The sequence below is a fragment of the Podarcis cretensis genome (assembly GCF_951804945.1).
Source record: "Podarcis cretensis genome assembly, chromosome: 8".
Lineage (NCBI taxonomy): Eukaryota > Metazoa > Chordata > Lepidosauria > Squamata > Lacertidae > Podarcis > Podarcis cretensis.
In genome coordinates this window covers 11,711,774-11,734,309 of record NC_137177.1, presented here as the reverse complement: position 1 = coordinate 11,734,309, position 22,536 = coordinate 11,711,774, and the positions used below count along the sequence as shown (strand labels likewise).

The 22,536-nt window shown below is 45.0% G+C and overlaps 1 protein-coding gene across 9 annotated transcripts in view; it reads left to right on the top strand.

Moving 5' to 3' along the window:
- Nucleotides 1–22,536, top strand: part of POU2F2 (POU class 2 homeobox 2) — a 110,065-nt gene that overhangs the window by 7,423 nt on the left and 80,106 nt on the right. For 2 of the 9 annotated variants that reach the window (XM_079985457.1, XM_079985451.1), the window contains exons 1-2: nucleotides 19,717–19,999; nucleotides 21,437–21,489. In XM_079985457.1, the coding sequence (XP_079841583.1) occupies nucleotides 21,459–21,489 (31 nt within the window). In that variant the 5' untranslated portion in view covers nucleotides 19,717–19,999; nucleotides 21,437–21,458. Of the gene's footprint in view, nucleotides 1–19,119; nucleotides 19,156–19,716; nucleotides 20,000–20,094; nucleotides 20,157–20,570; nucleotides 20,682–21,240; nucleotides 21,261–21,430; nucleotides 21,490–22,536 lie in introns of those variants that run through there. The other 7 variants (XM_079985452.1, XM_079985450.1, XM_079985456.1 and 4 more) reach the window with 6 other exon arrangements.

Genomic DNA, 22,536 nt, shown 5'->3' with positions numbered 1-22,536 from the left:
TCTTGTCTGTGTCTGTCTATCTGCTTATCTATTGTCATTTGTCACAGCCAAATTAAGTCCAACCCATAATCAGTTATCCCAGTTCCAAATCATACTTTAAGGTATCATAGATACAGAATAATGGGGCCGCGGGGGGGGGGATCTATTCTATTGGATCGGCTAAATTATATATATATATAAAATCAACTTATATGTGTTTTTAAATGCATAGCTACAATAGATCCAATTTTTTTAAAAAAGGCGTAAATATATAGAAAAGCCGTATGTCATACAGTTTTTTAAAGAGGACCCTTTAGGTGCCTTGACGTGTAATGATTATTCCTTTCTACAGAGTTCACTGGAATTAAAGATTTATATGTGCCTCTTTTATTTTCTATCTTTTATTGGCATGATTCTGATTTATTTGGGAATTTGGGCACCTGCTAAATACCAGATGTGTAAGGAAATCGAGGGCAAACATCATATAGCTATTCAGAAAATTACACTGAAAAATGGCTTCATCAGTTAACAAAATTATTATTTTAATCTTCCCTAAAAAAAACACCACAATTCTTCTAATCTGAACATTGTGTGACGGGATTAATATGTAAATTACTTCACAGATATGAATTGTTAGTTCGAGAGGGAATGTTCTTCTGAAGATTTTGGAGGTGGGTCTAGTGTTACTGGTATGTGGCTGAGAAAAGGGGGTACAGGATTGGTGCAAATGGAAAACAGGATGAGAGGACGAGATGAATGAGTGCAAAAACTCAGCAGCCTGGTTTAGAGGAAGGGTGACTGTGGTGAAATTTAGATGCGTGGAGATCTTGTTAGACTTTTGACATGTTTTAAGTAAATTCAGAGGGTCCATACCTTTTGGACATTGCATTTGTCTTTGTCTGGATGTGTGAAGAGGCAGATATCACCCCCGCTGTCCCAATAATCCCCCGGTCTACCCCTCAGCCTGCTACTTTAGAGAGAATGGAGTCATTCGGCTCCTCATGCTAGGCTGGCAACCAGTATGTTAAATTTCCCCACAGCTGTGAAGACAGCCACTGCCACCTCACCGCGCAGGAAGGAAACAGCCTCCATGTTCTGAACAATGATGAACATTAATGGAACCCAGCGCAGGAAGCAGACGGGATTGTTGTATGCTATGTTGAGAAAAATAATTGTGCCGCCACGGCGTGAGTTCTATTCGACAGTGGCCCTACGTTGAAAACTACGGTGAATTCGGGTCTGTAAAACACTTTCCCTCTCGCCCTTTTTGTCGACAATTTAGGCTTCGGGAAGCATATTGGACCAGAAGTGAGACAGTTTTTTACAACCCCGAAGCCTAACAGCTATACAATTGACATCTTGCTTTCAACGAAGGCAAATTCTTACCCCTTCCTAGACTGCAGTTTGCACGTAACATATGGTGGTTGTGCGAAGCCTCCTCTGTGGGCCCGGCCACATCTGGGCAGAACGTTGTGCAAAACACTTTTGGAAGGTTTGTGATGACATGCCCCATTCATATTCCAACCACAGCCCTGGCTAAACATAAAAATGGGTCATGCATTTTTATCCAGTGACTTGGCTGTGTTCCTGACGACCTTGTTGACAAGTTGGAATAAAAGTACCTTAGAAGACCCATTTTAAACTTAGCCACATAAAGCAAGCTCGCTAAATCGGGGGCATCGCCAGTTTAGTTGCATTGTAGTTAATAGGACCAGCTCGCTTTAAATCTAAGTACTTCAAATTAATTGGTTTTGTGGATCAGTCTAAGAAACATGTTTTGCTTCATTCGGTGGCCTTTGAGTGTATATCTAGCTAGATCAGTAGTCTTTGTACAGAGTTGGGATTAAATGTTACCTTCCAGATTTGATCATGTAGATCATTGGGTGAGTAGCAGTGAATTATAGCCCAGTGTAAAATCTAATCTACATGCTGCCCCCCCCCAACTCCCTGTTTTAAATATGGAGTAAAGACCCTTGCTCCAGAATGACGCCAGTACATCTGTAGGTTTTGAAACCTACAGAAAGAAAAGGAAATTATGGGCACACCGAAAACGGCACACCGAAAAATTTCCTTCTGCCTCTGAAATAGTAAATTAAATGCTGATAGGTATTTTATTCTGCATAGTGTAGGAAAAAAATGCCTAGGATGCAGTCTTGGGATATTGCAACATGTTTTTATTTGTTATGAAGTGAAATAATCCCACCTTTTACACTTGTTGAATTTTGTGTGTTGCAAAATATTTTATGTTTGTTTCCACCACCCCCACAAAATAATTGCAAATCATAAATTTCATGTTTGTGTACCTTTTTTTTTTTTAAAAAAAAAGTAACTGGCTATTTTGTTTCAGGATTTGCCTCTCCCCCACTTTCTGCCTCTAAATTTCTTTTTTCTTCTTATCTTTTCAAAAGAACAAACAGCAAAAAATAAGCTAGAACTGATTGCAATCTTGCACCTGATATTTCTAACATTTAAAGCAGAAATAATTCCTTTTGAACGAAGGCTTGTATTCTGAATGATTTGTGAGAAGAAGCAGTTTGTGTTACTTTTTGGTTTCCTCTGATTCTTACGGGGTGTGTCTGTGGTTGAAAACAGTATCCTTGCATTCTTGTACAAACCATTGTATTCCGTGGTAATTAACCCAGCCATCACAGTTTTGCTGTGTGCTTGCAGTCACTGCGGTGAATTGGAATTCTACTTTGCCCATAACTATACAGTGTGAGAGGATAAAAAAAAAAAAACCTATTTCCCCACTTTTTAATCATCCTTGATTGTTTTGTTTTTTTAATTTTTACTGGGATTTAGTGTTGAGTGGGTTTGAGGGTGCACTAATTTCAGAGGAGATCTTTCTAATTAAAGTTCATAATAATAACGTTGATCATTTGATGCTTTCCTAAAGGGCTTCAGGGTGTGCGAGTAACTTCCATTTGTTTTCTTCTCAGACAAAACTGTAAACGGGTGGTATCTGTGCTGGCCGGGTGTGTGTGTGTACCATGGGCAAATACACAGCATTATCTGCTGGTACACTTTAGTCTCATTTGGTGCTTGGAGTCAAGTCTCCGAAATTGTAATTCCCACCTTTCCCTGTGCCTCTTTAGGAGTGCGTATTGGGGATGGTAAACCTGTGCTGGAGACTTTGAATGTGCAACCAGGGGTGGTAGTTATTCCAAGTTAGCTAATTTGCAGTAAAGGGGTGTGCTCCTTTGTACAGGCACAACAGGGCCACCACAATCTGGGGTTGCTCCCCTGTTTGCCCCTTATTTTAAGGGGCACTACTTACGTTAAACGATTGTTCCTTATTCTGGAACATTACTGCTTCTTTGGTCTTAATGGGTGTCCTTTATTTCTGAAAACTACCACTCTGGAAGAGCAAAGGCAAAGCAGAGAAGAACGTGAACGAGGCAGTGTTCAAGGAAAAAGTAAAGGAAAAACCCCCCAACCCTAAATGGATTTGCAGATTAAGATCCCAGCAATTGGAATGTGACTGGGGCAGGAAGGAAATTGGTTATTGGCAGAGGAATATAGACAATAGTAAGGAGTACAATAGGGAAAAGGGTTCGCAGCGGCAACCTAGTGTTTACAAGAAGGCCAGAGCCTCTGGTAGATGGGGATATTTAAGTCTATGGATAAGTATCAGTGATTCTGTACATTGTAGACAAGGGTCTTCTGCTCGTATTTTCACTATAGCCTTTCTGTTGTGGGTGTATATTTTGATTTGGGGTGGTGGTCAGAAAGTAGATTGAAATCTGTCAGTAGATCTCTGGATCATTTGCAGTAGATTGGAAACAGTTTCGGACTTCTAATTGCTCAACACACACACACACACACACACACACACACACGTTAGGCTGTTAGTATATCCCTGACCTGTAATAACTCTGATGCAGTATATGGCTTGTGGGGTGCAGTAGTAGGTAATTGTCTGTCTTCCTGACCACCATTTTGCATCTGGCACCATCCCCCTTAGCCACCATTTTGCCCCACTGGGTTCCAGCTGGTGGGCCACATGGGGGCTAGTAAAAAAACCAAAACCAATAGACCCCACAAGTCCAAAGTCTTTCCACACCTGCATTCTTTTGAAATACCGGTACCTTGCAGATCAGAAACATGAGGGCTGTTCCTTTATTGCAAGTCAATGGCTATACTTAAGGTAGCCACTTTTAAAAATCCTTAATAGAGGCTATTTTTTAATGGCTCCTATGCAGAAGTTCTATAGGGGCAGGCCCTCTCTGCTTTTTTAGGTCAGAAAAAAAGCACGTCTCTTGAATTGCTCTTGTATAGCTGTTAGGTAAGGTAGCCAAGTCTGTAGTTGTGAGGGATTTGAAAATATACTAGAAGCCTGCAAAGAGTGAAAAGTAGGGAGGCTGTGAAATTAAACAGACCCTAATTAAGGTATCGCACCACAAGAGTAAACTTAGTGTACCTGGATTGTTGCAGGCAGAGGGAGGAGTGTGGTAACCTCACCTGAAAAGTGTGCAATAAGGTGCCTGTTTTGGGGTAGAGAAGGAAGAAACAGCACTTTCATAGTTTTCGTAAGTGCCTGTTGGGTCATGCTTGGCTGAAAAACTGGCAGCTCTTTTAAGTCCTTTTTTTTCTCTCTCCATGCGCAGGGTGCTTACAGTCAGACAACCTTTTACACCGCCACATATGGCTCATATATGAAAATAGGCACACCCTCTAGGAAAATTGGGACGTCCTGATTGCCACAACCAGTGACAATGAGCACACCATCACCACACTATCATTTCACATTGAGAATAGAAACACTGTAGTTTTTTTGGTATTTTGTTGCTCCTTGATTGTACTGTATTTCAGTTCCAACTATATTGTATATTTGGTGCTTGCGTTGTGTTTTTTTATATATTATTGCATGCTGCCTGGAGTGGTTTGCGTAACAAGCAGTATTTAAATAAATAAAGAGGAAAGTCCCTGTGCCTTACCCAGGCGATTAGTTGATGTATGTGTTGCCAGAGCTGCGGAGCAAAGGATGTAACACTACGTAATTTCACTCACTGTGTTTAAAGTGGAGTCCCACCCCTCGCCAAGAGTGCATTGCGTTTGCGCTTCAGGTGCGAAGATGTATGTGGCTGTCCCTGAATGTATAATCACCTTCTTGAAGCTCTATATAAAGGGAGTGGCTCCGATAGGCAGGTCTCAAATATGGTTTGTTGGCCGGTGGGTTATGTTTTAAGCATGTCATCTAAGTCAGCTGAAGCCCACCCACCTCTTTGTGAAGGGGCTGGCGAAACAAAACACAGCGTTTAAACACCTTGCCACATGCAGAGATTGATTAATGCATGTAATTGACACCTCTTGGCTATCGTATTTATAAAAAAAACCACGCTGTACATTCACCTGCCGTGTTGTGTCCCAGGGGACTTGCCCAAGGTCACTCAAGAAGCTTGTAGCAGAGAAAAGGAACTAACCTAGACATTTGCCTCTCAGACCAGGGCTCATTGCTCCTGTATTATCTGTCTGTCACTGTCAGGGATAGGGAAGAAATTCAGTTCCTATTCTAATGGGAACCTATCTAATTCGCCCTTCCCGAAACAATACGGGAATAGCTATGTCCTCAAAATTTGTGTTCTCTGAATTTTGCAACGCAGTTCTCTAAAACAAAACAATGTGTGAAAAAACGTACGTATTATGGAAAAGTGTGCGTGAAAATGAATTTATTGGTAAAAACAACTCACAAAAGTGCATTATATCATGCAAAACAGATTACAAAAAATTGTATATTGGGATGAATGCACACAAAAATGCTGATGCTGATGCATTTTTGTGATGGTTTTATTTTACTTTTTTACTTTTTAAAAATGCAGATTGTTATGGAAATGTGGCAAACTTAAAATGGAAAAATGAGAAACTGAGAAGCCTAATACCTGATACAACAAAGTTTTCATTTATGGTCTTCACCGAATGCTAAAGCTGTTATAGATGTACAAAATGAATTTAAAGTGTAAATGTAGGGTTGCCATATTTCAGGCAGTGAGAGTCAGGACAGAAAAGTTGTTGAGCTTTTCTTTGGCAAGATAAAAACAAACAAATACCGAAAACTTTTTTGAGCCATACGTCTGGATTTCCCCTTTTTGTTGTTGTCCAAAATAAGATTTGTATCGGTATTGGAATTTACTTATTTATTAGAAATTAATAGTGTCCTCCATCCAGAGAGTGCAGAATGCACAACAACCCTAAGAGGTAGGTTAGTCTGAGAGACATTGACTAGCTCAGGGTCATCCACTGAGTTTTGTGGCTGAGTGAAGATCTAAACCCAGGTCTTAACAGTGCTGTTTTGCAAGGGTGCTGTATAGGATATACAGTGGTACCTCGGGTTACATACGCTTCAGGTTACATACGCTTCAGGTTACAGACTCTGCTAACCCAGAAATAGTACCTCGGGTTAAGAACTTTGCTTCAGGTTGAGAACAGAAATCATGCTCCGGCGGCCCGGCGGCAGCGGGAGGCCCCATTACCTAAAGTGGTGCTTCAGGTTAAGAACAGTTTCAGGTTAAGAACGGACCTCCGGAACGAATTAAGTTCTTAACCCGAGGTACCACTGTAATCTCATAACATAGAACAATGGTCTAGAGTCCTTCATGATCCCTTTGCACATCAACTCATCTGCGGAGGAATCACTACAGAGGTTCCACAAAACACCACAGGATTCTGGGTCATGTTCTGAAGTGTGCTCACACAGGCCGGGACTCTTTGGACCTCACTACTGTGTCACCTGAACTGAGGGAATGACAAAGAACTGGGGTCTCTAATATGGTGTCTGTGGGCAGAGGTGGAGCTAGCTGCTCCGGCACCTGGGGGGGTAGGGCTAGCTGCCCGCAGGGGCAGGGCTAGCTGCTGTAGGGTTGGGGTTGCAAGTGTCCCAGGGGGAGGGACAGCGATGTCACCCCCCCTCAGGGATGACACCTGGGGCGGACCGCACCCATCACCCCCCCTTCCTACACCAGTGTCCATTGGCACCATAGCACCTTCAGAAAATCCACTTGGCACCCAGCAAAGCCCACAGCCCCCCTTTTTAAATTGAGGGGTTTTTTTTGCGCTTTGGTACTAGTTTTGCTTGTTTTCATTAGTTTCCCCCCTCTGTGAAATAGGTCCTTTGTGGTGATCCCTGGCTAAGGCTTGCATCTGTGCTGTACATTTAAAGTGGAAAAAGTAGCTTGCCAACTCTACCAGTGCTTCCCCTGCTACTACATTTAAAGCAGTATTATGCCACTTTCGACAGTAATGGCTTCCCTTAAAGAATCCTGGGAACTGTAGTTTCTTATGGGTGTTGAGAGAGTTATTGGGAGACACCTGTTCCCCTGACAGAGGTACAGTTCCCAGAGTTCCTTGAGAAGAAGGATTGATTGTTAAAATACTCTGAGAATTGCAGCTCTTCGAGGGAGTAGGGGTCTCCTAAAAAACTAGCACCCTTTGCAGTTCCCAGAATTCTTTGAGGAAAGCCGTGACTGTTTAAAGTGGCATAATACTGCTTTAAATGTAGTAGCAGGGGAAGCACTGGTAGTGTTGGCAAGCTGCTTTTTCCAGAAACTATTTTCTGCCACTACCAATCTCTTCACCAATCTCTTCACCAACGAACCCATCAGAAGCTTCTGAGGAACTCAGTGCTGCCCAGAACACATTTTGAAAATAAAGTTGGCAGTGTAGCCAGGAGATCATTAAGTATCTAAGGGTGTGTTCACATTTCTCTCCTCCAAAACCGGTTGCTTAGTTAGTGGCTGATCTCAACTGCGGTGGCTGCTCTGTATTCCCTGGAAATTGAGTAAGGGACTTGGAAAAACTCAGCCTTTGCATCAGATTCTGCCTAGGAGGAGAAAGGACTTTAATAAGACATACCATAATGCACTTTAAATTATGCTTTTGTACACACTGCCAAGCTTGTTAAAACATGGATCTTTCCTTCACCTTCTCAGCGGCTGCTTATGCACTGAGTGACAATTGTGAACTATCCTGGATATCGTGAAGATCGAATCAGAGGGGGTTGATGGCCAGTCTGGAATAATTATTTCAGAATTAAAGAGCGCCATGAGTAATAAAATGCTAAGAGGCAATGTAGAAATGATAAATAGTAATATTGATCTTTTGGTATGCCCCCTTTGATAGCGTTATCAGGTCTCTGCTATGAAAAGCAAAGAACCTCTGTCCACAAAGGATGGGACTCTTACTCTCTCGTGAACCGCCCTGGGATTTTCAGATGAAGGGCAGTATACAAATTTAATACATAATAATAAAAAGGGAGTCCCTTTCTCCTTCTCACTTTGAAAATGATATGGGGACATGCCACCAAGGGGACAAAACTATTGTTCCTTGCACCACTGAGGGCTAGTCAAAGCCCTGCCAGGGAAGGAAATAGCTGTTGAAGTTCTCCATCTTCAGAGGTAACCCAGGAGAATTTTGGCCATGGACTCGCTATCTGCTGAGGAAGATCCTAGTAAATGTTTTGGCAATGAAACCTCACCAATCTCAGTCTCCCCTTAGCCACCCCCCACTTGCCTTCCTTCCTACTTTATGAGTCCAGAGGATGCCTGCCAGCTTCTTCCACAGTAATCTCCGTGTTGCCATTGCAGAACTCAGCCGGCAAATGGATGGAGACACAAGTAGAATGAGTTTCCTCCCACCCCTGATGGCTGGCTCTGACCACCAGTGGTTCTAGGATGAACACATATTCCACGACTGGGTCTTACCATTGCCCCATATCAACTGAGAGCACATCAGCACTCCCTTGCAACGGTGGATTGTAGGGGAAGTTCTGGTGGGGCAGGCTAGCCACTTTCATTGCACTGTTGCCCACAAGTTCTGATCTTCTCATTGAGGAACCCCTGCTAAGCTTCCAGGGAAATCCAGGGTTTTTAAAATCATTGCATTATCACTGCTCTAGTGTGGACAGCAGCAAAATTTGCTGGAGGACTAATTTGAGAACAGAAGACCACCGGCTGGAAGCCAGTCTTCCTTCCCCACCCCTCTTTCGCCTTTGCTTAGCAACTGGGGTCCCAGACTTGCCCCTTCCCCATTTTATTTCGCTGCTGCTCTGATGCTGGGGAAGGTTGAGGCCATATTGAGCCAGCAGCTGCCAAGGGCCCTGGGAGGTTTTTGATTTTTAGCAAGCAAATAAAGGGGAAGAAAACAGAAGCAGCACATTGGGAAAGTAGTTGCCTAACGCCATCAATGGTAAAAGTCCATTTCTTAAGTTTGTCGCGAGTAATTCCACTTTCACCAGGGGCGAAAGCACATTGTCACATACATTTTCCTGATATAATTGCTTGTTTCCCTGTCCGCGACAATTGATGTGTAGGGCTTTCATAACTTCAGCATGGCATGTCCTCTGCAGAATTAGGTTCCCCTGGACAAAAACACACAGTGGAGATGGATTCACAATCTATGCACATCACTCTCAGGGTGTATTTCCTCTGTTTGGCACACTAGTGGAGCCCCTGCCAGGCTGGAATGCGAAGGGAACCCTTGCAAATGAAGGCAGAATGCAATGGACAGCTAGCCACTTGGCTGTCTTTTGTTATGGAAGTCCACCTGAGTGCCTGCAAACCTACTTGCAGAAACCCCAGCTCTAGTATGTACTCAGGGGCTCTGCATGCCCCAAAGGAGTAAGGGTTGCCAACTTTTTAACCAGCCCTGCTCCTGTGCTTTAAGCAGTTGAGGTTTTCTCCTGGCATGTTGATATAGCGAGGGGGAAAGCTTCACCTACCAGTGGCACAGTTAGATAATGTTAGCCTCTAATACCCTCCCCTTTTTTATATGGTAATGTGCAAGAATGTAAAGAAGAGACCTGCTGGATCAGGACAAAGCTCTGTCTAAGTCAGGCACTGGCAAACTCGGCACTCCAGATGTTCTGGGACTACAACTCCCAACATCCCTAGCTAACAAGACCAGTGGTCAGGGATGATGGGAGTTGTGGTCCCAAAACATCTGGAGGGCCGAGTTTGCCTATGCTTGGTCTAAGTCCAACATCCTGCTTCACACAGTGGCCAACAAGATGCCCATGGAAAACCTGCAAGTGGGACGTGAGCACAATAATCTCCGCACCGGATCCTTAGCAACTGGTATGCAGAGATACACTGCCTCTAATACTGGTGGTAATATAGCCATCATGAGTAGTAGCTGCCGTTAGCTTTCCTGTCCACGAATTTGTCCAACCCCCCTTTAAAAAATTGTTCAGGTTGGCAGTCATTTCTACATCTTGCAGATTTCGTAGGTTTCAGTATGGTGCTGTGTGAAGAAGAACAAAAATGACTTCCTTTTGTCTGGCCAGAAACTTCTACCCTTCATTCAAAAATGTGGTACGTCAGCTGCCTTGCTGTGTTTGGGTGAACCTCTTGCTCATTCTCTGGCTGGAGGCCCTCAACTTCCACCCCAAAATCCTTTCCCGATGGCGCCACTGAACATGAGAGCAGCTCTTCCAGATAAGTTCCACGCAGTCCAGCATTCTGTTCCCCATCGGATGTCTCTGGAAGCTCAGAAGCAAGACAGGAAGGCAACTGCACCCTGTCACCTATTTGTCCTCAGCATCTGGCAATTCAGTATTCTGCCTGAAAACATCGAGCTTGCACTTAGCAATCAAAACTAATGGCCACTGATAGACCTGCCCTCCATGAATTTGTCTAATCCCCTTTTAAAAGCCGGTTGAATTAGTGGCGATCACCATATCGTGTGGTAGTCAATTCCGTAAGTTAATTATGCCCTGTGAGAAGAACTACTATCTTTTCTCTGTCATGAATCTGTCTTGCTTAATTTCTCTCTGCGTGTGTCCGTGTGGCTGCTGTTTTAATGGCAAGAAGAAAAGCCAGTGGGGAAGTTGGCAACCTGACAAAGGCATGGAGTTCAAGATGAGGGGGAATCTCAAATTCTCCCCAGCCTTTTGGTTTTCAGCATGGCAAAATTGCTGGGAAATCCTGGCCGTTGTGGGGTGTGCGTGAGAATCGAAAGGCAGACTGGTGAAATGAACAAGTGCACACATCCCTTTCACGTGTATTGCAGTAATGCCCAGTATTATTGCTTCTGCATTTTATTTCCATGGGTATACTACACTGTTGAGCAGTGCTGCCAAATATTTAATAATGGGATGCTCTTGCGCCCTCTTGGTGTCTGAAATGAAGGACATCTTTTACATGCTGCGGAAAAAGGAGGGATGTTTATGCCCTCTGGGACTGTGATGCTCTGGGTTAGTGAAGAAGGCAAAGCATGGTTCACTGATGACATACTGGCCAGTTTTTGCTGGACTGCCTGAAACGCTGTTGGTTTCAATCTGCCTGGGGCTGATGGGAGTTGGAATCCAATATCTTCTGGAGGGCACCATGTTGGCTACCGCTGGTCTGTAGGAATAGGCAACCTTTCCTCCTCTTGCCTCGAACAGAAATAAGCCTAGTGATTTAAAATAATAGCAACTATCTTCGTTCCCCAGCCAATTTGTGGCCCCTGAAAGCAGCACCTTGGGCAAAATCAACCAATCTCTTGATTTGAGCTCCTGGGAGAAAAAGGTGGGATATAAATGCAGTAACTAAATAGCAATAATAAAGAAAGAAAACTGATGTGGAGTGGTGGTGGCAAGCCCACGCTTGGTATAAGAGAGTTCCCCTTAGGGGGAGGCTTTTGAAAGGGGGGAGCTTTTCAAAGATAGCAGAACCCATGCGAGTTTGTGGGACAGGAAAAGCATGGCATAAAAGTAACTATGTGCTTGCACTCAAATATTGTGTTTTCTTTGAAGCTGCTGGTAAGCAGGGCCAACCCAAGAAACATCACACCCCAGAAGGAATTATTTCCCAGGTTTTGTCTCCGTGTCAGCCGTCTTGAGCCTCTGAAAAACAGCATATAAATGTTTAAAATAAGTAAAGATAAGGCCATGAAAAAGGTGGTTGGAATGGGTGCAGCAGCTTCGTGTAAAGATCAACCCTGAGCCCCATCGGGTGAGAATAAGACCGAAATGTTTGCCGCGTGGGCTGATAAACCAGATGCTAACCGCAGATTTATTTTAGGGGTGTGTTGTGTCTCCCCCAAACAATGGAGATATAGTGGGAGGAATAAGAGCTTACAAGATCAGGTCCTCATCCGTGACAGTGAGTCGGAGGCTAGGTAAGAGCTTGGGCTATCTCGGCGACAATAACCATCCTTCCTGATCAATAATACATAATGAACACCGCATCATTAAATAATTCATCGGCAGCAAATAATTTCTGTGCCCCGAGGAGGGGAAGAAAAGCCATCTCTTTAGTGCCCCGCTGGGCCAGCCTTGTGGTTTGCAGTGATTAATTAGTTTTATTTCATAATTAGCCCCCATCCTGCTGCCCCTGATAGAAGATTCCCATGCAGGAAAAAAAAATAGCTTTGAAAGCCTCAGGGGTTTGGTAAGAAAAGGAAATAGAGCAATGCTTGCAAGATTGGACCTGGTGCAAACGCGTTTCTTTCTTCCCGTTTTCTCTCCCATTCTTCTTCCTTCTGTCTTTTCTTTCCTGTTGTGTTCACTGTTGTGCATCTTTCTTGCTCATTTGCGTACGTCCTTGCGTTTTTCTTTGGCCAGCTTTCTACTTCTTCTTTTTAAAAAAAATCTTTTTCAAGTTTCTTCTTTGATCCAAACAGCTTTTGTTTAAAACGAGCCAGCAAAATAACCAGCCACCCACTCACAACACCCCCTTCCCCCTTAAGAAAGAGAGAGAGAGAGACTCTTTACCCAAGTCTCCCCCAAATGAGACAAACCAGTGGACCACGTCTCTTCTGATGTAGAGGATCGCAACCCCTGTCGCTGATGGAAGGCAAATGCAGCCATGCAAAGTCCTCGTTTGCCATAAGCGAGTGAATAGTTCTGTGGCTGAATGTCTAATTTCCATGCCTAAATTATACCAGCGTATTATTGGTTGCCAAAGGGGCAAAATCTAGGCATCCCAATGTTGACCCAGAAGAAGAGTCTGTACTTGAGCAAATTGTGCATGAAGTTTAGAGTTATCTAGAACTCTTCATCATGCTAAATGATAAATAAAGCTGGGGTATTGGTGGAACAAATTAATCGTCAGCCAAGTTACTTCCCCCTGCCCTCTTTTCTTTGTTTGCCGTATAGCTTGATTAAAACTTCTGGAAAACCTGGGGGAAAAACTTGTATTATGTTTTATGACATTTTGGTTGGCTTAATAAATACATAAAGACCCAAACACAGATTTTTGGAATCCTAAGGACTGTGAGAATGAAAAGGTATGTAAAAAAACTTGACAGATAGAAAACCATGGGGGGTAGGGTTAGTATTCCAGGACTATTTTCGCTGAGCTGTATCTGGCTTGCCAAAATACCCCCAACTTTTGATCATACAAGAGTTCAGAAACGCCAGACTTATATACCTGTATCTGTAATTTGACTACTCCTCCTTTCTCCCCACCCTTCCCAGAAACCTCTTGCCTCAGCCCCCCCTCCCCCCAGACCAGCCCTTCCAGTCTCCTGATGCAGTTGGAATGTAACTGGATTCCACTAACCGGATTTCTGAAGCAGATTTTCACAGGTTCAGCAATTCCCGACTGGGGATGGTGGGCTGCGCCGTTCTTCGGTTGCCCTGTCCCTGTTTATTCAGGTCCAGCAGTTTGGCAGCAAGCGAAGAGAGAGAAGGGAGTAGGAAGAAAGTATATGGATGAACCTCCTTTCTTCCCTTAAGGATGCTTGGGGATGATGGGGTCCAAGGACGGGGCAGTTTCTTCTCCTCTCGCCTTGCTTCCTGATGGCCTTAGCACGAGCTGTGTTCTCTCTTCCATGGCCAGACCGTCGGAGAGCGCTCCTAAGCAAGATACCTCTGAATATGTAAATGCAGATTTGTAGACATTGACGGAATCGGCATTGGGTCACAGTTCCCAGGAAACCTGCGTATACTTCAACCATTCTTACGGACACATTTGGACAAAGTCTGCACACAGCCACATGATTGTGTGCATGTGTGACACTAAAAGCGCCATTTAGCCTGCTGCAGAACAACTTGGGAGTGCGTGCGAATGTTTGTTTGGATGTGTGGAGATCCAGTTTTCAAAGGTGGGCCCTGCTGGATGGGGGATTTACATCTGTGATGAAGCTCAGTGCTATGCTTTTCCCCCACCAAGAATTCCTGCAGTGCCTAATGAACAAAGGGAAAAGGTTTTGGGGCACCTCATAAGGCTTTCCAAGTACTCTGCACTTGGCTCTACCATAAGAAAGTATGCAGAGCTCTGCTGCATCAGAGCACATCCCATCCAGCTCTGCATCTTGCTTCCAACAATGGCCAAACACTGGAATCTGGATGGAATCTGAAATCTTTGTCTGATCTAGTAAGGCAGTTTTCACAGCCTTATCCAGCAAGCATCGTTAAAATCTCAAACACTCTTAAATGTAAATCATGCAACTCAGCCCTGAAGTGCATGAAGTTTTGCTCTGCTTTATTCACTAAATCTTGCTTGGTTCACTAAATCTGGAGACTGACAATTGTCTCTCTTGTGTTTTCCTAGATAACTGGAGCCATTGCTGGTGGTCGTGTGAATTTTCATCTGTGCCGAACAGGTTTGGCAGGTTTTCGTATTGTTTCAAAAACCTACCAAACCTGTTTGATCAGCGAGGCAAAAGACGGGAACTGATGCCTCTCCCAAATCATTTTCAGTTATCAAAAATAAGCAGCTATTTGCCGGATCCATCCTAAGAAAAATTAAAAAAGCCAGCAGGGCAGAAACATTATTCCCTATTTGGGAGCAGTTAGAACGCAGCCCCCACCCTCTTTGGCAAGTGGTTTTATACCTTCCCATTGTATTATTTGCAACATGGATGAATTTTCTGCTTTTGTATCAGTTCCAGCGTGTCTGCATGTCTCAGGAGAAGAACATCTTTCCTTTTACGTGCTGTGACGCTGTTTCTGTCTGGGCATCCTTGGTTGTTTGCCACTGCTTTGGTTTCAGTTTCCTCCTCTCTCTTCTTCAGCCCTGGCATATTTTGTGGCCGGTGGAAACACCAGAGCCCCATCACCAGTCACGTCCTCGAGCCATTATTCGTTCGTTGCCCTTGTGACCTTCACCAGGATGGTTTCGAATTCATATTTATGGGGTCACAAGGTGGGGGTGAGGGGAGGAGGGGCGTGCAGGGTAACACAATGGGATCTAGGGTAAACATGACCCCTCTTCTACATTGCAAGCCATATGGGCATCCAAACCAGTCCATCTCTCCAAAGCAGAGCATGCACTGCTTCAGCACAAGCCAACAGCACACTGTTAAACTTTTTTAAAAATAAAATGTGCTAGTATCTTCAAACTGGGGTGTGACTATGCTGTGCTGCACCATGAACAATACACACAATGTACACAATTAATTAAAACAGGCACTTGGGTGTCTGCAGATGGCAATATCCTAAAAGCCAGTACCCATCTCCGTTCTCCAGCTTGCTGTGCAACACCCACTCAACTCTCCCCATCCAGACCCCTGTAATCTGTAGACAGCAGTTGTGCACTGAACATAGAATTGTGCAGTTGAAAGGGACCATGGCAATCATCTAGTCCAACCCCCTAAAGTGCAGGAATCTTTTGCCTAACATGGGGCTCAAACCCATGGCCCTGAGATTAAAGAGTCTCATGCTCTACCAACTGAGCTAGGCACTTGAATGTGGTCAAGCTGCCTTTTGGGACCAGTATTTGGGTGCATCTGAAAGTGAGCCTTTGGGCGGTTTCCTTCCAACTCTACAATTCTGTGATTCTATTACTCTAAGTGGTGAAGGCACGTCAGGTTGACGTGGGTTTTCGGTTACTTGGGATGCTTGACTTATTGCATATTTGCACCAAATCATCATGTGGCATTTACCCTTCCGAAGGAATACACCACGGAGGCCAGCACGGCTGCACAGAATGGGATGCAGAGTACATGCTAATTGCCTCTCAGAAGTCAGATTATCTGAATTTTAGGATGAGATAAAGCAGGCTTACAAGTAGGCACTTGCAAGGTTACCTGTGGCGAGTTAAAGCTTTGTCTGCAGGTGACCAAGCAATAAAGATTTTGTAAAATGGATGGCAGTGGGTACTTTTTTGTCAACGGGCTACAAACAGCAAGCATAGATAGGTGTGAGAGGATGGACTGGCAAACACTCGGCTGGGAATTCTTTACAGATTTTATCCAAAGGCAGAATTGGTATATGTAAGATAAAATCCAGGTGTTGTGGTATCCAGTTGTACATGGCAATATGTCTGACTATCTGTCTGTCTATCATCTATCTATCTATCTATCTATCTATCTATCTAATCTATCTCTATCTATCTATCTATCTATCTATCTATCTATCATCTATATCTATCATCTATATCTATCTATCATCTATCTATCTATCTATCTATCTATCTATCTATCATCATCTATCTATCTTTGATAAAAGATAAAGATGCAAGTAGCTTAAAAACAGGCCATAATTTGAAACCTTCACCTACCACTCCGCCCCAGTTGTATTTCTGGATCTCTTTCTCTTTACTTCCTCATCTGTTTCATTCATGCTCCCTTTGACATGCAAATTCACATGCAGTCAAGCTCCTCCGGCCCATTTTGTCTGCAAAAAGAGGTTTTTCTGGCCTTGATACAGATATATAACCAGAATGGGCAACATCAGATTGTCCCCTCAGTGACTTACTGTGCGGCACATTGATGCATACTTAAAGCTCTAGAATCTTAAGTTTCGTTCAGAAACAAACGAACAAGTTTCTAGACCTCAGGAGGGTAGAGATAAGATTTAGATTTAAAATTGGACAGACATGGTAAAGGATTGGAAATTAGGAAGCACACTTCGCACATTATGATCGATGTATGCCTGTGAAGTGCTATTTTATGAGTTGCACTAAGTTTTAGAGTAACAGGTCCAGAAGAAAAATGTGGGAAAAGTACACGATGACTGTGATGAACAGTGCCAGAGTTGTGGAAGTTTTGTATGGAAGCATTATTAACAACGTGTGCCATTGAAATAAGCACATTATAGCTGTGGCCCTCTCTCATTTGTGGGGGTCTTCATTACTAAGCAAGTATATGGCAACAGGGCGAAGAGTTGGGAAAGTGGCCTCTTTTTTTCACATGTTCACCTCCCCTACCCCCTCTTCCCCTGCACAGGGGTCTTTTCCTGTACCTTCTTACCCCACAGCCCATGTATTTCCCCTTGCCCCATTCCTGTCGATAGGTTAATTGCCCAGGGTCAGGGTTATTGACAGCCTGATTAGTGCCCCTGTCAGCTCTGTACCAAGCTAATCTAGGCGGCCACAGCCCGGAAACACCAGCGCATTGATTTTTTGGGGGATTCCCAGCGACCCCCGCGCTGACACATTGATCCGGCTCCCGGGAGCGAACTCTCTGTCAGCTCTTTGCTGCAGGCCTGCCTTCCTGTCCCAGCCGCACACACTCCGCGCCAAACTCAGGCTGGGAAGCTATATATATAAAAAAGAGGCGCCAGCTTTTGTCGTCGCTATACATGCTGGGATTAAAAATGCCCAATTTGTGATCCCTTGCTTGAACCACTAGGCCACAGACATCTCCCACAAGTGGTTACAATAGAGGGACCCGACTCCCCACTTCACAGTTTGAGTCAAAGTATTGAAATGCCCACCCCTCTTCCTTCTGCACTGTGTCTCACAGTGCCTAACATAGAATCAGAGAATCATAGAGTCGGAAGGGACCCTGAGGGTCAACTAGTCCAACCCCTGGCACGGCAAGAATCTTTTGCCCATGTGGGGCTCAAACCCATGACACTGAGATCTCATGCTCATCTGACTGAGCTATCCCAGGACTAGGACATCCCAGAGCTTCCTTCACCTCTTCCCTGAGCAAAGGCCCAAGAGGTTTTGGTGCCTGAGGCCGAACTCTAAACAGTGGCCTCACAGAAGTAAATAATACAGCCAACGACTGCGTTGTTGACAGTGGAGGCTCCCTGTCCCTACAAATTCATTTTACTTATTTATCAGATTTATACCCCGCTTTTCCTCCAAGGAGCTCACAGTGGCATACATGGTACTCTTCCACCCCATTTTATCCAGACAGCATCCCTGGTAGGTAGGGAGGTAGGCTAGGCTGAGAGACTGTGACTGGCTCCAGGTCACCCCCAGTGAATTTCATTACAGAGCAGGGATTTGAATCATGGTCTCCCAGGTCCCAGTCCAACACTCTTGGCCCTGGTGGGGTTTCTGCTCTTTCATTCCTGCGCTGCATATGCCCTGTTTGCTACAGCTTACACCCTTTCCAACATCTGCCAAGGCCCTCCTTACCTCCTTCCTTCCATTTTGGGTGGATGCAAATGCAAAAGGGGATATGGCTCTTGCACCTTGAACAGTGGTGCAGAAGATGGGAATCAACACCCTAAGCCCTGCTGTTCCTAGGCCTGTGCATCGAGCGGCCACAGGAGAAGGGAGCTGAAAAAGTGCCATTGTGGCCGACCCTCCGGATCATCTCCTGGCAAGCCCAGTTCATCTCCTCCACTTAACTACAGCGTCTGCAGCTCCTTCTAGGGCTGCAGGAAAAGAGTCGAGCCGTCATGATGCCGGACGTTCCCAGTCCACGCACCAGGAGGTAGGCGTAGAACCCCCAAACCCCAAATATGCAACCCTAGAAAGGCACGCAGAGGAAGCTCATGCTAAGAACTCAGCGAGCAGGAATAAGAAACTCAACAAGCGGAGCTCCTTCCCAAAGGGAAACAGCGAGCAGAAGATGCCGGGATCCCCCCCCCCGCCTTTTCCGCACACGCTTCCTCTAGCTTTCAAGTGCTTTCGTGCCAGACTGGGGTTCCCCCCCTTTCCCCTCCCCAACTGCCCCCTGCCATCACTTACACAAATATTGACGCTAATGGTGTGTAGCGGGATGTAGAACATCCCAGCCTTCTAATTGTTGTGACTGGGGATCGGCAGGCCGATTAAACGCCATTGATTTTCTCATACTAACCGCATTGATTTTTAAATTTCCTATTGATTCCTGCCCTAAATCTCTTTAAGCAAAGACTTCACTCCGCAGATGACATCGGCTGATTAGCAGGAACAACTGTGGGTACGCTGCGTAGCCAGGGGTGGGGGGTGCGAGGGGCAGGGGGGAGTTTTATGTCAATTCTGGAGGGTACGGAGAACCAGGACACCTGGATTCCGGCACTGGGAATGGGGAGTGGGCTTCAGTGGGCCGTAGCAGGAATGCCACAAGCTACGAGCCAGGACTCTGGAAGAGGTGTGTGGGGTCCTAAGAGGGCAGTTGTGGTCGGACACTTTGGGTGTGGCCTTATGAGATGGGTTGGGTGTTTGCAAGTGAGATCTTGCAAATGCAAGGCTGTTTTTTTTTTGTGGTCCCTGTTTTGACAACAGCGCTTATTCCTCTACAAAGGAATTCTTTGCTATGAGCCCTGTTTTAAAAAATGCTCGGAGGAGAATGTTTCATCTGAATTGACCATCCGTGTGTATTTTCGAAGAAAGATCCATAGCGTTGCATTTCTGCTTATTCTTCTCAAGTACCGATTCCGAAAAATTAATGTGGATCTTTAGCTTCCCCCTGTTTCTCCACAAGGGAGGATAAACGCAACTTTGGAAGAGGCCCGTTTGTGGATTGCAGAATTTGTGTGCCTCTCCGCTGCAGTAGCTCACTATGAGTGTGCCTACCTTTCTATGTTCTGTGTAATGAAGGGCATTGGGGAATCTTAGGATCCAGCAAAGTTTTATAGGAGTATCCTGCTTTCTGACGTCTGCAGGTCCGTTATTTTAGGTACGGAGAGTCTGGGTTTTTCTATCCTGGTGCGCATATAGTTTGGCAAAGGCTACTGTTGGCACAGGTGCTAAATGGTGCTGGCACCAGAGGTTTGTGGTACTCGCAGATAAAAAAATGGGAAGACCCAGCTGTGGTTGGCATAGAGCTAGCCGGGGCCTTTTCTCTGCCTTGCCGTTTTGCAACGCTATGATACTACACCCTTTGCATTTCTGTAGGATGGAAGCAACTCCACTCTGAGGCGTTTGAGGAGAGGTACATACTATCTCTCGATATGTGGCCCCCGTGCCAGAAAGGTTGGCCACCTCTGCCTGAGGTATACCTACAAAGTTAAGTTGCTTTAGTAACAGGCCCTGTCATGGCCGACCCCACCATCAAGCAGCATTGTGCAGGATTGGTTCTGTGGGAGAAGAGTGCGAGGCATCCAGGAATGAAACTGTCAGAGAAGAATGCCACAAATGCACACCACCTTGGTACCAATTAAAACAGCCATGATTTCCGCTCTCCGCCAAATCCTGGGAACTGTAGCTTGTCACGGGTGCTGAGGGTTGTTAGGAAACACCCTATTCCCCTCACAGAGCTACAATTCCCAGAGCGGTTTAACAATTAATCCCTCTTCAGGAGGAAATCTGGGGATTGTAGTTCTGTGAGGGGAACGGCTCTCAGCACAAACGACAGCTCCCAAAATTCTTTGGGGGAAGCCATTGCTGTTTACAGTAGTGTCTTAGTGGGGTGAAAGTGCGGCCTGATTTTTATTGAGGCTCAACTCCATGTGAACAGTGCCTGTGTTTAAATCTAGGCCCGATTTAGTCACACTTGAAATGGGGGAGCGGGGGCTGGTTTTCTGAGGCTATGAGGTCTGGAAGGTGGGTTTCAAAGCTGTTGAACTTTTTTTTATAAAAAAGGTGCTAAGCCTTCTCCCTCATGAATGCATCTTCCCTTCTCACAGTCTCTTTCCTGAAGTCACTTCCCCCCACTTCTGGGCAACAACCATGGAAGTCAGCTCAGGAGAGAGAAAAGTGTTTGTGGCGAGATGCTATGAGGAGATATGTGGCAGATTGGAGGCGGTGTAAGGATTCAGCTCCCCTCGTCGTCCACATATTGCTTTGCTCTAGAAAATGGCTGCACCCCTGCTTTATACATGGTTGGGGCAGACCACTGTTTAAACCATGTTTGTCATGGGTCATTTGAGGCTGGTGGAGAGTGGTCTGAGCTCAAAAAAATCCAGCACCAAGGAAAAACCCCAAACCATAACACAGAGCTAAGGTGAGGCAGACTAGGAAGAGACCACACAGTCTCGTAAGACGCAGGCTCTGTGCTGCGGAGGAAAGAAGATGGCACCTTTAATGTTTTGCCTAGCTTAAAAACAGATTATATATTTGTTCCCAGATGGTTAAAGGTTGCTGGAGAAAACCACTGTTTTCTCTGGTTATGGAGATTTGCTTTTCCTGTGCTATTAGCATATCTGATCAAACAGGTTGTGCAGGTTTTTTAGGACTTTGGAAAACCTTTCGAAGTCTGTTTGACTGGAGATGATAGTGAGGTGAAATAAATGTGAGCGTGTGTGTCCAACTGAGGTAAAGATACGTTTTAATAACTCTTTTAAAAACGTCTGCTTCCAGTGGGCCCTGCTCTCATTTCTTCATGTGCAAGTTGTGCAGTGTTTGTGCATACATTGCTGTTCCTTTGATATGTGCCCATGAGAGTGGCGTTGTCATCCCAGGCCTTTTCTGACACTCTGTTCTCTTCTCAGGTTCTGGACTGGACTGGAGTGAATGTACTACAGCTGCCACTTCTGCCTGAAAGGTCAGTAGTTCTGCAAAGTTTATTTATGGGGCGTGTGAGCAGGGGGGGAGGCTGTTGACTCCCCACCTGTAAAGAAAAATCAACGAGAAAAAGACACTAAAAAGCACGTTTGGAACTCTCTCATTGTATTAGTGACAGATGCAGCGGCAGAACTACGTGTTACATGCACAGGCCTTTATCGAAAGATGGCTGCTTTTCTTGGGCAAAAGCAGCACTGGGGAGGGGGTGGTTTCGAGCAGAGAAGTAGCTGAGTGTGCCTTGTGTGCTGAATCCTTTCTCGGCTGCTACTTCTCCACTCCAGATTGCTCCGCTCCAAGCCAGCCCTGTGCACCTCCGGTGCCAAAAACGTGCATGCTCTCTGCAGGGGCTGAGGGTGTGTGTGTGATTTGGAGCCACAGGCAGGGAAGGGATTAAGCACACCCCTGCCACTTCTCTGCTCAAAAATTGCCATCCAAAAGTTGGCTTTTCCCTAGGCGAAACAGTTAGTTGTCAGACTCTTGTTACCCACGTATGCATGCAGTGTGAAGCTACGCTGTAAATATCACTAATGCAGGGTAGAATACGGAAGGAAAAGCACGTATGGCCAACGTAGGTATGCACCAATTTAAGCGTAAGCTGGTTCCAGGGTCTTTCTCCCTTGGGAACTGTACTGTGAGGGGAACTAGGAAATTCCAAGGAAGAACTGCCAACCCCATCACCATATCACAATTCCCAGGATTCTGTGGGAGTAGCCATAACAAAGGGACTTTTTCAAAACCAAAATTTGTAGTGTAGATACACCGGACATTTTATGTATGGAAATATCACTGGAGTGTGAATGAAGGAGGCCATCCTACTGAAATAAATACAGAGGCACGTGCTCCAACTTTCTGAGGCTAACCATGACCCCAAAAGCCTAACTGGATGATCAGCGATTGGATTTCCTGACATAATTTTCTTCTTCTAAGAGCAGCCACTTGGGGGTCTTGATTCAGTGTAGAACTACAGGAGTATGGCCCTTTAACCCTTTCTCCTTGCACTTCTACCCAGATTCAAATTGCATTCCTG